This window comes from Galeopterus variegatus, unplaced genomic scaffold (genome assembly GCF_000696425.1).
Source record: "Galeopterus variegatus unplaced genomic scaffold, G_variegatus-3.0.2 Scaffold458, whole genome shotgun sequence".
Lineage (NCBI taxonomy): Eukaryota > Metazoa > Chordata > Mammalia > Dermoptera > Cynocephalidae > Galeopterus > Galeopterus variegatus.
Window position 1 is genome coordinate 52536 of NW_007726569.1, and position 13006 is coordinate 65541.

General features: G+C 38.5%; 1 protein-coding gene across 1 annotated transcript in view; it reads left to right on the forward strand.

Annotated features, from left to right (window-relative positions):
* Positions 1 to 1558: 1558 nt before the first annotated feature.
* Positions 1559 to 13006, forward strand: part of SLC35D1 (solute carrier family 35 (UDP-GlcA/UDP-GalNAc transporter), member D1) — a 65719-nt gene continuing 54271 nt past the window's right edge. Inside the window, exons 1-8 of the mRNA XM_008568999.1 lie at positions 1559 to 2422; positions 3219 to 3252; positions 3350 to 3436; positions 4134 to 4201; positions 5735 to 5806; positions 6435 to 6503; positions 7461 to 7563; positions 11024 to 11116. Coding sequence (XP_008567221.1) covers positions 2220 to 2422; positions 3219 to 3252; positions 3350 to 3436; positions 4134 to 4201; positions 5735 to 5806; positions 6435 to 6503; positions 7461 to 7563; positions 11024 to 11116 — 729 coding nt within the window. The 5' untranslated portion in view covers positions 1559 to 2219. The remainder of the gene's footprint in view (positions 2423 to 3218; positions 3253 to 3349; positions 3437 to 4133; positions 4202 to 5734; positions 5807 to 6434; positions 6504 to 7460; positions 7564 to 11023; positions 11117 to 13006) is intronic.

Consider the following 13006-nt stretch of genomic DNA (forward strand, 5'->3'; position numbering starts at 1 on the left):
TAATTTATAGAGGGTCTTTGTCATGAATGAGTGTTGGATTTTATCAAATGCTTTTTCGGCAGGGAAAGTGTAGGAAACAAAAGGGGAGGTTATTCCCATTAGTGGGCTGTTATGAGCAATCTTGCAGACTCCAGACTGCTGACACCTCGATCTTAGACTTCCCAACCTCCAGAACTGTGAGAAATAAGTTTCTGCTCTTTATAACTTATCCAGTCTCATATATTTTGTAATAGCAGTGTGAATGGACTAAGACACTCTATAAGGAGGTATACAAAGAGGTAGGAGGGACACGAAGGAGATGTCAATTCTGTGGAGGGCAGGGAGAGGTAGTGTGAAGGAAGGCTGCCCAGAGTGGAGCTAATGTTTTGCCTAAATGCTGAAGGAAAAGCAAGAGTTCTTCAGGAGATGAGGGGAGGGAGAGGAAGAGCATCCCAGGTAGAAGGAATAATGGGAGTAAAGACACAGAAGCATGAATTGTTGATTTCGCTGCAGCTTAGGGAGGGAAATGTAAATAGTGCCTCTGGACAGCGGGCAGGAGCCATATCACCTAGGATCTTGTAGGCCATGTTAAGAAAGTCATCCTGTGTGCCAGTTTTCCCTAAGGAATACTCAAAGAACACAAGTATTCCCAGAATAACTCGAAAGATATAGATCCATTATATACATACTATGGAATATTTATTCAGACTTAAAAAAGGAAGGAAATTCTGACACATGCTACGACATGGACGAACTTGGAAAACATTATGCTAAGTGAAATAAGCCAGTCACAAAGGAACAAATAGTGTATGATTCTACTTATATGAGGTACCCAGAGTAGTCAAGTTCACAGAGACAGAAAGTACAACACTGGTTGGGGGCAGGGGGTGTGGAGTGGGGAATGGGGAGTGATTGTCCAATGGGTAAAAGGTTTCAATTTGGATGGTGAAAAAGTTCTGAAGATGGATTAGTGGTGATGGTAGCAAAACGATGTGAATGTAGTTAATACCACTAAACTGTACACTCAAAGAGGGTTAAAATAATAAATTTTATGTTATGTATATTTTACCACAATTTAAAAATAAGCAAAAATAAATAAGATATAAAACAAGTGTTTAGAAAAATAATCCAAAGTTGTTGTTCTTTCCTGACATTAACATTAGGTATGTGATTTCTTTGCCAAAACTGATAATAATGATTTGCTTCTGTTGTATAATAATGGCTATCATTTACTGAAAACTAGCACTGCGTTAGCTTTACATCCGTAGAAATTGGGGAGCTCCAGGTTTAGAGAGGTCATCTCATTGTCCCAAGGGCACACAGCTAGGTCTGGGGAACATTTCTAAGAGTCCTGGAATTGGAACTCAAGGCTTTTAGGTTCCAAACACCTTGCACTTTCACTAATCCCCAAGCTGCTTGATTATCTTGCTATTTTTTTGGATATGTGAACATTTTCCTTAAAGAAAAAAATTCCTCCTTGATCTCCAAAGAAAGTATTTGGTGTTTTTTGAGTTCAGAAAGTGTGAGAAGCCCGAAGTATTGCAGAATGAAATGTTTATTGAGTGTTTACTGTTGATCTACATCTGAAACATTTGAAGGGTTTTGACCCCCTGCCAGAGACCAAAAGACCATTCAAAATGAGTCTAGATGCAACGCATAGTAACTTCTGAGCTATCCGCCTGATACAGAGGGGAGGAGGGTCTGCACTTTTGGTGCGGCTCTTATCTGGAGAATACGGCCTTCCAGCCCCCTGCAGTCAGCCTCTTCCACCCCAGGTACACGCCCCTCCAAGAGACCCAAATCGTGCTTGTGCGCAGGCGCAAGGCGAGAGCGTCGCTCGGCGTCTGTGTTTTGTCGCCTGGAGCTTCTGTGCACCCGAGTGGTTCCCCCGGCTTCATTTCCCTCTTCGCCTTGGGCTCGGGGTTGCCCCTGCCCCTAATCCAGGCCCTCTCTAACTCCTGCTCAGGCCAAGCCCGGCGCGGCCTCTACCCTCTGACCCCGTGTTGCACAATGCCCGAGCAAAGTCTCCGGGGGTGTGTACCCGGGCGTCTCTGCCCCTGGGCGGGGACGGGCGGCGGCCGTGCGGAGACCTGAGGCGGCGAACACGCAGCCGGCCCAGTCCGCGGGCCCAGATCCCGCGAGTGCCGAGAGCCGCCGCCGCCACAGGCCCCCGCGCTTCACGGCCCCGCCACCAGGCCCGTCCGCCGCTCCCCTCACAGGCCCGCGCCGCCGCCGCAGCCATGGCGGAAGTTCATAGACGTCAGCATGCTCGGGTTAAAGGAGAAGCCCCCACGAAATCCTCCACACACAGAGATGAGGAGGAGCTGGGGATGGCGTCGGCCGAAACGCTGACCGTGTTCCTGAAGCTGCTGGCCGCCGGCTTTTACGGCGTGAGCTCCTTCCTGATCGTGGTGGTGAACAAGAGCGTGCTCACCAATTACAGGTAGGGCCGAGGCGGCCGAGGCCGCGGAGGAGGAGCGGGCGGCGGCGGCGGCGCGCCGGCTCCCTGGACTTTGACTGCCAAAGTTGAAGCTGAACAAAGTTGGGCGGGAACTGGGGAGGGCGGGCGGCGGAGCCCGCGTGGCGCGCCGGCCTGGAGTTGGGGTCCCACTCCCCGCGCAGAGCTCCGGCCGGCCCGGTGCGCGTTCAGGCGGCGCCTGCCGTTCTCTTGGTGCAACGCACTGAAAACCCTGCCTTTCGCAGCGTTTGGAGCATTGGAGCAAAGTTTCTTGGGGACTCTGGGCCCCGATGCATGTCAGCAGGGAGGAGAGCGAGGGATGCTATCTCTCCTCCGCCTCCTGCACCAGAGTCAGGGCTTCAGTGTCCCCTGTACCTGCTGACAGCCTCTGGGGACGTGCGCATACTCACGCCCATTTACGATTATTCTGTCGCTGTCACTGGGATTCTGAGGCAGAAGGGGTTTTTTTTGTCTTTTTTTTAAAGATGTGAAACCGTTGCAGAGATCTAAGTCCTTCCTTGAAAAATCCATTGTAGGCAGCTAACTGAAATTGTAACAGTCGGACAAGATGAGACAAGTGGCCTCCCGAGGCTACAGTATCAGCGGTGTGTCCTGACAACCGGCAGGGATTTTTCTCTTTTATTGGGATAAGAGGGAGACGTTGTTGTAGATTGTATCAAAATATATTTTAAGGTTGCCGATATGCAAATTGAATTCACAGAGCTAAGTTTGAGTTTTTCTGACCCTGTTTTGTTTTCTTCTTTCTTTAACCTTTTTGTAGATTTCCCTCCTCACTATGTGTTGGACTTGGCCAGGTTAGTTCGAATCTTCAGCATTACGTGGTTTATGTTGTTAGAACTTCTGTGTGTGTCTTTATATGTAGAACAGTGAATCTGTGTTCTCTGTTTACAGATGGTGGCCACAGTGGCAGTTCTCTGGGTGGGAAAGGCGCTCAGAATAGTCAAGTTTCCTGACCTTGACAGAAATGTACCTCGAAAGGTAAAAGAAAAAGAAAGTAATACTTTGTTTTATGAGCAGTCACCATGTATTTTTTTTTATCAGTGCCTTGCATATTTAAAAATTGCAGTCTTGAAATCTCCCAATCTAAAGTGAGTATAATTAAGGTAAACAGTAAATGTAATAATACATGTTAACATCTCACATCTCTTTAAGATTAAGAAGAAGAAAAAAAATTAGGGATCTTCTGTGTTAATTAATGCACACTTGTTGGGAGCACAACAGTTTTACAGAAACTGTATCCATCTAATCTAGCCAGTGTGTCCTGCATTCATTGTTCTTTGAATTTATTTTCATATTCTTCTGTCTGCTTTTGCTTGACTCCAGGTGAAGACAATATGCCTTTTCCTTTTCTGCCGACAGTAGAGCCATGGGTTAATACATTATCATACTTTAAAGCAAATGGTGTTTCTGTCTCTTATTGGTTGATCATATTCATATTTCTGTTTCTTTTCTTCCTTGCCTTCCTCCCTTTCTCTCTTTCTGCCATAGTAGTGCTGTTAATCCAAGAATAATGTTGTTTGGGTGTTTCATGGGGGTCAAGTTTGTGTCTGAGAACTAATCTTATGTTTTAAGTGGAAAGAATTTGATCTTATAAACAAAACTGTTTCTGTTTGAAAGGACCTTGTTTTAGCTATCTTTATTATTGAGTTTTGTTATCCCTTTTTAAATTTTCTAGACGTTTCCACTACCTCTACTATATTTTGGGAACCAAATCACGGGACTGTTCAGCACAAAGAAACTGAAGTATGGATAACTTTATTTTACTAGTGAGGTTAATATAATGTATTCTTAAAATTGTACTTGAATGTCAAATACTTAACACATTGTTATTGATTCTGAAAATAAGAAAAGGGCCAGAAAGCTTCTATTACTAAATAATGAAGATTGCACCAAAGGTTTTTAGTTTATGTTCTTTTCCTTTGAAGCAAAAGAGTTTTTTGTTTATATCCCCCCCCTCGCTTTGATGTTAGAAGTCTTAAAATGTTATAAAATGCTGTGATAGGAGATTTTCAATTTTTTCCAGACCTGCAGTAGTGAAGGATATATGCTAGGCTTCTGGGATTTCAGTTCTTTAATATAGTTCATAAATATTATATTTTAGGCAAATTCCACAGAGCAAAATCAAAGGGTGAGCATGAGAAGTTTTGCAGTTTTTCTTTTAATTAAGTAGTTAAAATAACATCAGCTAGAATCCTGATACAAATAAGATTAATATCTTACCCATGGCAGCATAACTCTCTACTCCATGAAAACACTGTCTGATTACCCTGTAACCTCTCAACTCCTGGCTTCTCAACTTAAGTAGTGTGATATATATTGGGTGTCTGTGATATTAAAACAACACACATAGGGAAACCATTTAACAGATGCCTATGGCTTCACCACTTCCACACCAGCTAAAGCCCTAGCACATTGGATGATTGCAAAACAGAATGGGGAAATCTTTGAGGATCAGAGACAAAATGTTTTTCATTTCCTCGTTTTTAAACGTGAGAAACCTGACAATGACCAAGATGATATCTCTGGGGACCGTTCCAAGGAAGTCATATGTATCATGGGTGGGGGCATCCTTTTCCATCTCATTACCCACTTGGAAAGAAATGCAGGTCTGCTGCATTGTGTAGAGTTAACTTTGTTCATCTATTGTCATCTGTCTGTTCATTCACACCCTGTCTTTGATTGCCAGCTAAGTAATAAAGCACTTTGGAGTGAGATAAGATATATTCAGAAATAACTATATTGCAAGAGGGTGTATGTTTGAGTAGTGCAAGCAAAATGCTCTGGGAATTTAGAGGAAGACAAAATTACTTCCACAAAAGGACAGTCAAGGAATGTTTCATGGGGTAAGATTTTCATAGATGTTTTTTGGGTGGTCTGTGGGGTGGGAAGGGAAGTCAGTCCAGTGAAGAAAGGAGAAAGAAGCCTTTTTCTATTCAAGACTAAAATGGTTACAGTTCATGGTATTCGCATATTTAGCAGAATAAAATAAAGAAAGTGGATGTTATTAGTTTGTGATAATAGATGTGTGATCACTACCTTTTTGTAGTTAATTTAATGTTTCTCACTTCTGGTAGTTTTTTAAAAGTGACTCTTTTAGGCTTTCAAATAACTGTTTCTAGAGAGAGGAGTTTAATTTAATCACAGATTAATCAGCATGGAATTTCATAATGGAAGGAAGCGATTAGCATATTTTCAATTGCCAATTTGAAAAATCTTGGTTTAAAAAAAATAAATTGTTTAACTTTATTTTACCTAGTTTTCTTTTTTTTTTTGTAGCTTGCCAATGTTTACAGTTCTGAGAAGGTTCTCCATCCTGTTTACAATGTTTGCTGAAGGAGTTTTACTCAAGTGAGCTAAATTTCTAATATATCTATTATTTAAACAACTTTAATGACCTTGAAAAAGTGCCCAGTATATGTGAGATATTAAGATTATTTGTCTTGTTTCTATTTCAACTTTCGAGAAGTTTAATCAACCTTTTTCCTTAGTTATTGGAATTGATAGTTTGTGGGAGCAGTAATGGGAAGGTGTATTGAAGTTGGAAATCTATCTGAACATGAGATTTACTTTCTAGAATTCTGTACTTACTGCTGCCACTGAATGAAGCTGGGTCAAAATCATAGGTAGTGTAAGTTTTAAACAATGTTCGTATCTTAGCTATTTTTACTACAAATGTGTGTGACCTTTTCCTACTGAAATAAATTCTGATCTACAAAAATTCAGTCTCACTAATAATTATAACAAATGGTAAGAATTAGAAAAAATTAGTTCAGTTATTTATATAACAAAATGAGTTTTTGCCTTATCAAAGGAGTTCTTTTAAATATTTAGCTTCTTGGAAACATCTAAAATATGATTGTTTATAGCTTTTTTAAAGAAAACATGTTATGTATTTTTTTCTGCTTATGTTATAAAATGAATCTCTGTGAATAACAAAGTCACATATATGTTTTTTTTTTATTTTTTTATTTTGTAGGAAGACTTTTTCTTGGGGTATTAAAATGACTGTATTAGCAATGATTATTGGAGCCTTTGTAGCTGCCAGGTAAGATGTGAGCCTATGTATAGCACATTAGAAATTGTTGATAATTATTGGTAATAAGTGATCAGTTATAAATAAAAATAACTCTTTTTAGCCTAAGTAAGAATCATATCTTTGAAAAGCATCCAAGGAGGAAGGGAATCTGAAATTAGAGGGTCGTTAGACTGCTTGGGATGGGGGTGTACATTAGGCTACTCCTGTGTAAATTGCAGTGGCATAGAACTGATCAGAAGTCTTGGTTCCATTTAGTAGTTCAGTATCTTTGCAAAATCATAAAATGTGAGGCCACTATTTTAGCTAGTGTGCTGAAGGAATACTTTTCTCAGATTTTCATTTATTCTGTTAAATTTACTAAGTTTTTATCTTGTGCCTGGTACTCGATTAAGTACCAGAAATTTTCAGTTTCCCTAATCCTACTAGTTACATCTTATAGGTTCATTGAGCATTTATTTAAGTATTAGAGTTTTACTGTGTGTTTAGACACTGTTCTAGCTTGATTTCAGAACTGTGATCCACGCTTCAGAAATTCCAGCCAGTGTCCTAACTATTTGTGCAAGATAGTCCTACCTTTTGTGTGAATCTTTAGAAAATGACATGTTAAAAACTTTATCCTTTTGGTTTTCTTATCTGTGAATTTGAGCTCTGATGCCTTCTGCCTTCCTCACAGATGTACTATAATGGTCAATTTGGTTGCTTGTTGTTATCTGACTTTGAAACATGATTGATTACTGCTAATGTTATTTTAAGTGTTAGTGCTTCTCATTTCTGAAGAATCCTTTATTGAGCATGCAGTTACAGACTATGACCAGAAATCAAGAAATGCTAGTAGCTCATAAAATGCCTAATGTCATTTACCGAGATGAGAATATGTTCTTGCAAATGTTATACTTGAGACCTATGTAAAATTAAATGCATGTTCTTTAAACAAATCGTTCTTAAAGTGTTGCTTATGTTTTACAGCTCTGACTTGGCATTTGATCTGGAAGGATATGTTTTTATTCTGATAAACGATGTACTGACAGCAGCAAATGGAGCATATGTAAAACAAAAATTAGATTCAAAAGTAGGTAGCAATCTAAAGCTTCTTTAACAGATGTTTACTGATGTTGGGAATGGTAATGCCAAAGCATCAGGGAAAAAGCAGGGAATAAAGCAAGATGCTTAGGAGGGATGGGAAAGACATGGGGCTCTTTGAGAGTAAAATGCCTACACTTTGGTGCTGACATAAAACCTTAATTTTTTTAATTAATTAACTGTTAGGCTTTATTGCTGGCTTCCCTAGAAGAGATTGCACGAATATTGACTTAGAGTGGTGTAGTGAAAGTAAGGGGTGTTCATTAGAGAAAAGTGTTAGAAGTGTTCATGGTTGTGTACTAGATGACTTGGTGAGGGATCTGGGACAAGAAAGAGAAATATCTGGAAGCCTTTGGGCAGGCATGAAGGTGAGTGAGCATTGGAAGGGGCTGTAGAACAAGGATGGCTTTTGTGTGTTTATCTTACAAATAATGGGAAACTCTAGGGAGTATTAGGATATCTCAGGGGCAACATTGAGTTACCTGGCCTAAATCTCATACATGTGAACTTGGTATTCCTAGTTCTTTGCCCTCCGCTTGCAGCATACACACAAAGGCTTTACAAGATATTTTTGTTTGTTTACTATATTCTTTGAATGTAGACAGATTAAATTTTATTTTTAGATCAAGCCAGATCATCAGAAAGCTGAGTATTTGAGCCATATTGCTTTTGCTACGTTATGAGATTATATTATTGTAAGAAATAGCTTTGTGATACTCAACTTTATATATCATAGGGTGGCTTAAATATCAAGGAATTGCCTTTGATACCATAATGTATCCTATCCATATTTGAGGACCCATATGAGATATTTATCTTAAATGTCACCATAGTTTTTCCTGTGCAGCTAGTATATTTTTATCTCATAATTAAATCTTTAACTGACCATGACTTTATCTTATTTTCCTATCTATATTTTTTCTTCAGTCAGATGACCTTATCTTCTTAGCTTTTAGATTGTTCTGATGTATTTACAGTATTTCTGAAACTACTTCAGGTCCTTTTTTGAAACTCATATCATAACTGCATACAAAGGCCCTACCTACTCCCTAGTAGTATTAGTATTGAGTTGGCATTGTCTTGACGAGGGCTTTGCCTTCTCCTCCAGAAAAGAAGTACAGATTTTATGGCCATCCTAGTAGGTTTCATTATTTTCAGAGAATTTTTTTTGGAATATCCTTGAAGAACTAGGGACAGTGCAGATTTGTTTCCAACACATTCTCTTTAAATACACCTTTTATGTCTTGTCCTGCATCTGTGTACCTGGACGACTCTGTATAATGATTGCATTTTAATGGAAGCTACTAGTAAAACTTTATCTTTTTTTTAATAGCTAAAGAAAAGGGAGCAGTTAGAGATTTGGTCTTACTGTGTTTTTTTCTTAAGCCCATTTGCTGCTTTGGGAAATAGGTGCTAATATAGCAGCTTCAGCTGTCTAAAACAGCACTGTCCAATAGAATTTTCTGAAATGACTCTGCTGTCCGTTAACAATAACTACCCACACGTGGCTATTGAGTATTTGAAAAGTGACTGGTACAACTGAGGATATGAATTAGTAGTTTTATGTAATTATAATTTATTGTGAATAGCTACATGTGGCTGGTGGCTGCCATATTGGACAGCACAATCTACAGGACATCCTAGAACCTAGAAAAAAATAAAGAGGTTTCAGTATTTTATTCCTAGGAGAGCCCATTAGTTCCTCACTAAGAAATGACTTATGGCTTATTTTAATTAGAACTTTTAAGTTCATTGGTCTGCTTTTCCTAGTTCATGCATTAGAATCAACAAACTAGAAGGAAGGATGCATTATGTATGGCCACATTGAGATGCTTTTAATAAATTAGAAGTTTTATTACCAATGATTTCAGGACTGCTTATAGTCATGGTCCTTTGAGCCACAAGTCATACGCATAAAGACTTTGTGCTGCATTTTAGATCTGAATGCAGCTATTGAATTTAAAACATTTTTAACTTAAAGGAAGTCATATAAAATAATACATATTTATGATAGAAATAGTAGAAAACAGGTAAATAAGAGAAAGAAAACGTAAATTTCCCTTAGTCCTACCATCAAGTGGAAGCACTGTTTTAGTGGATATTCTTTACTGTATATGTGTATGTGCATATGTATATGCACTTATCTATATGTAAAAGTTTTAAATGAAAGAGGAATGATACATAATATCTTTTCTTTAATTTTTTTTAATTTTATTTTTTTTGATGACTGGCTGGTGTAGGAATCGAACCCTGGACCTTGGTGTTAGCAGCACCATGCTCTCAACAACTGAACTAACTGGCTATTTCCTAACTTAATATTTTTCACTTAGTACTGTTTCATGAACACCTTTCCATGCTACTCAGCATCATTAAACATTTTTTAGTCGCTGTGTAATGTTTCATTGCATAGCTGTATCATAGTCGAATCAGCTACTTTTCTATTGTTGGATATTTGTTTCCAGTTTTTGAAAGCTGCTTTTGAAAAGGTAGTTTAACTTTTCACATCATTCAGTGGTTTTTCAATCATAGAAGTTAGGCAGATATCATGTCCCTATCCTTACCACTCCTCCATAACCCCCCCCCCAAAAAAAAAATCCTGGTCTACTTTTTCAGGTGACTCTGCTTCTTGCTGAATGTCCCAGAAGTGTGTGAATAAGTCCTTCATTGCTCCCAAAAAGCTGAGGGCACAACTAGTCATAATGTGTTTTGGTAGTTGTGGTAATAGTGACCTTAATCTTCATTGTACTTCGCATACACATTTTCAGAAATACTTCACTGGGAAGTGCTGTCTGTCTGTGTTGGTCTAGCCTGAGTCTGTGTGTCTGGATCTGTCCGTACATCTCTCTTAAGTGGCACTCTGTTATGCTTCTGAAAAGCCCAAGACCAGACTGACTCTTGATTTGATTCTGGAAAGGGAATGGCTTCAGGGATTGTTTTTATGTAGATGAGTATATGTGTTTAAAATAACCAATTTCCTACTTGCTATTTTAAGGCAGCCAGTTGATGTCATTTTTATTTCTTTGAACTTAAGCGCTTAAGGAGCTTACTTCAGATAAGTTTAAAATCTTGTAAGTTTACTTCTTTGGGGGGCCATTTTAAAGTTTAGTTTTTTGTTGTTGTTGGCGGCTGGCCAGAAAGGGGATCCCAACAATTGACCTTGGTTATCAACACTGCACTGAAACCAGCTGAGCTAACCAGCCAGCCTGGTTATTTCTTAATGTTTACAAAATTTCTGACTTAACTTATTTGCTGTGTGTGTTGTGGAGGAAGGCTGTGTGTGTGTGTTTGTGTGTGTGTGTGTGTGTGTGTGTGTGTGTGTGTGTGTGTATGTATGTGTCTGTGTGTATATATATATATATGTATCCATAATTGGGTGATAACTCTGTTAAAGGGTTATGCATATCTGTTTGCTAGAACCAAATGAAACACCTAATTATCTTCTATTCTAGGAGCTGGGAAAATATGGTCTGCTTTATTACAATGCACTGTTCATGATTCTGCCTACCCTAGCCATTGCATATTTCACAGGAGATGCACAAAAGGTAGGACTTTCTAATTATGGTTTAATGGCTTATGTTGGTGAATTGCATTATTTTTTTTATAACCAAAAGATAGACTTTTGGGTTGTTAAAAAGAAATGTGCTTATTAAGTGACCAGAAACTGAGAACTTATTCTCTAGTTTGCTAATGTCATACTAACCTTTTTTATTGGCAAAAGCATTGGATAGTACTAAAATGGCTCAAAATAGCTCTGGCTGTCAGCATAAAAATAGTGTATGTCAACCAGTGTCCTTTTCTTATGTGTCAGAAGGATAGAAGGGAATTTTAACATTTCTGTTATACTGTAAAATATAAATAGTAGCAACCTATCCTTAAGAAACAAAAAACCTTGAAATAGTAAAAATTCTTCAGACCCTTAATAGAATGCTAGGCATTACTAAAAGTTCTCTGTTTCAGTTTACAGTTGTCATCCTGGTTAAATCCCAATCTGTTTCTTTTTTTTCCTCAGGAGATATTTAGCACTGTGTGGTGACTTAACTATATAAATAGCAACTAATATAGTAGTTTACCAATTTTCTGCAAATATTTAGCTAAATAAAACCAGAATAGAGTAGCAAAATAAATTCAGAGGAGAATTTTTCTCTAAAGCAAGTCCATATTCATAGGAGAAAAATTGATACCATATTGTTAGAATTCCCCAAATTTTGCAAACTAAATGGAAATTCACAATTTTGCCAAGAAGTCTGTACCAAGATTCCTTCTAATGATTCTCCTGGCTAGTAGCTTCTTCAGAATGAATGTGTTGGTTGTCCACTCTAATGATACTGATGATTTCCACAGATCAGTGGGAGCTGAAATAAATAAAAGGTTTTTGAAAGTAGTTAGTTATTAAAAAATTGTTCTTGAACCAAAGGCAGGAGACTGACAGCTTATGAAACCACCCCCCTCCTTTTTTGTTTTTTTAATCAAGACCTCTTTCTTTTAAAGAACTGTCACAGATCATCTTGAATACATGTGTAAATGTTTTAATGAACTGTGACCTGGCTGCCAGTAGGCTTAAAAGTGGCCTCAAAGTAAGAAACAGAGCTATTCAAAGAGTGTTGAGTATTTTTTGGCTGTGAAAAAGTGTGATGAGACACTAACATTTATTGAGTCCTATTATGTGTTAGTCACTTGTATACGTAATATAATGTAGTGTTCATAACAGTTCTAGAAAGTTTGAATTATCCTTATTTTACTAATGTGGATGTAGAGGTTCAGAGAGACTAAGTAACTTGCCTGAAGTCATACTGTTAGTGGGCAGTAGCGTCAGGATTTAAACCCAAGTCTGACTCGAAGGGCTATGGTCTTTACACAGTGTTCTGCCTCCTTCTAGCAGAGGCAGCTCTCACTCTTCAGCTTTGGGGCAAGAATGTGGTGTAAAATAACTAGCCCCTCATGGCAGTACACATGGTTCCAAATCTCAAGACCAATCTATATATGAGAAAGTTGGAAAAATTAATGTAGTTAGGCATTCTACGGACTTAGCAAAAATGGAATTTTCATTAATTGGAACTTTGACTAGTAACTTGCAGGTACTTGAAAGAATTGACCAAAGGAGACATTTCTTCATTCCAGAGTGATGATTATTTATGTAGCAGTTGTAGCATAATTCATGCGTATTTCAGAGTTCAGTAACTCACAATCAGTTTGAAATGCTTCAATATAATTAAGATGTTTATTCATAGCGTAAAAAGTTAGAAGCTAGAAGCAGACTTTGGAGACCTTAGAGAACATCTGGTTCAAGACTCGTATCTCATAGATGAAGAAATTGGGGCCCAGATAGGGCCAGGACTAGACCCCAGATTTCCTTATTCTAAGACCAGCACTTTCACTCTTCTCACCATACCACACCGTGCTTCCTTCTAAGTTAGGACCAGTGCTAGACACAG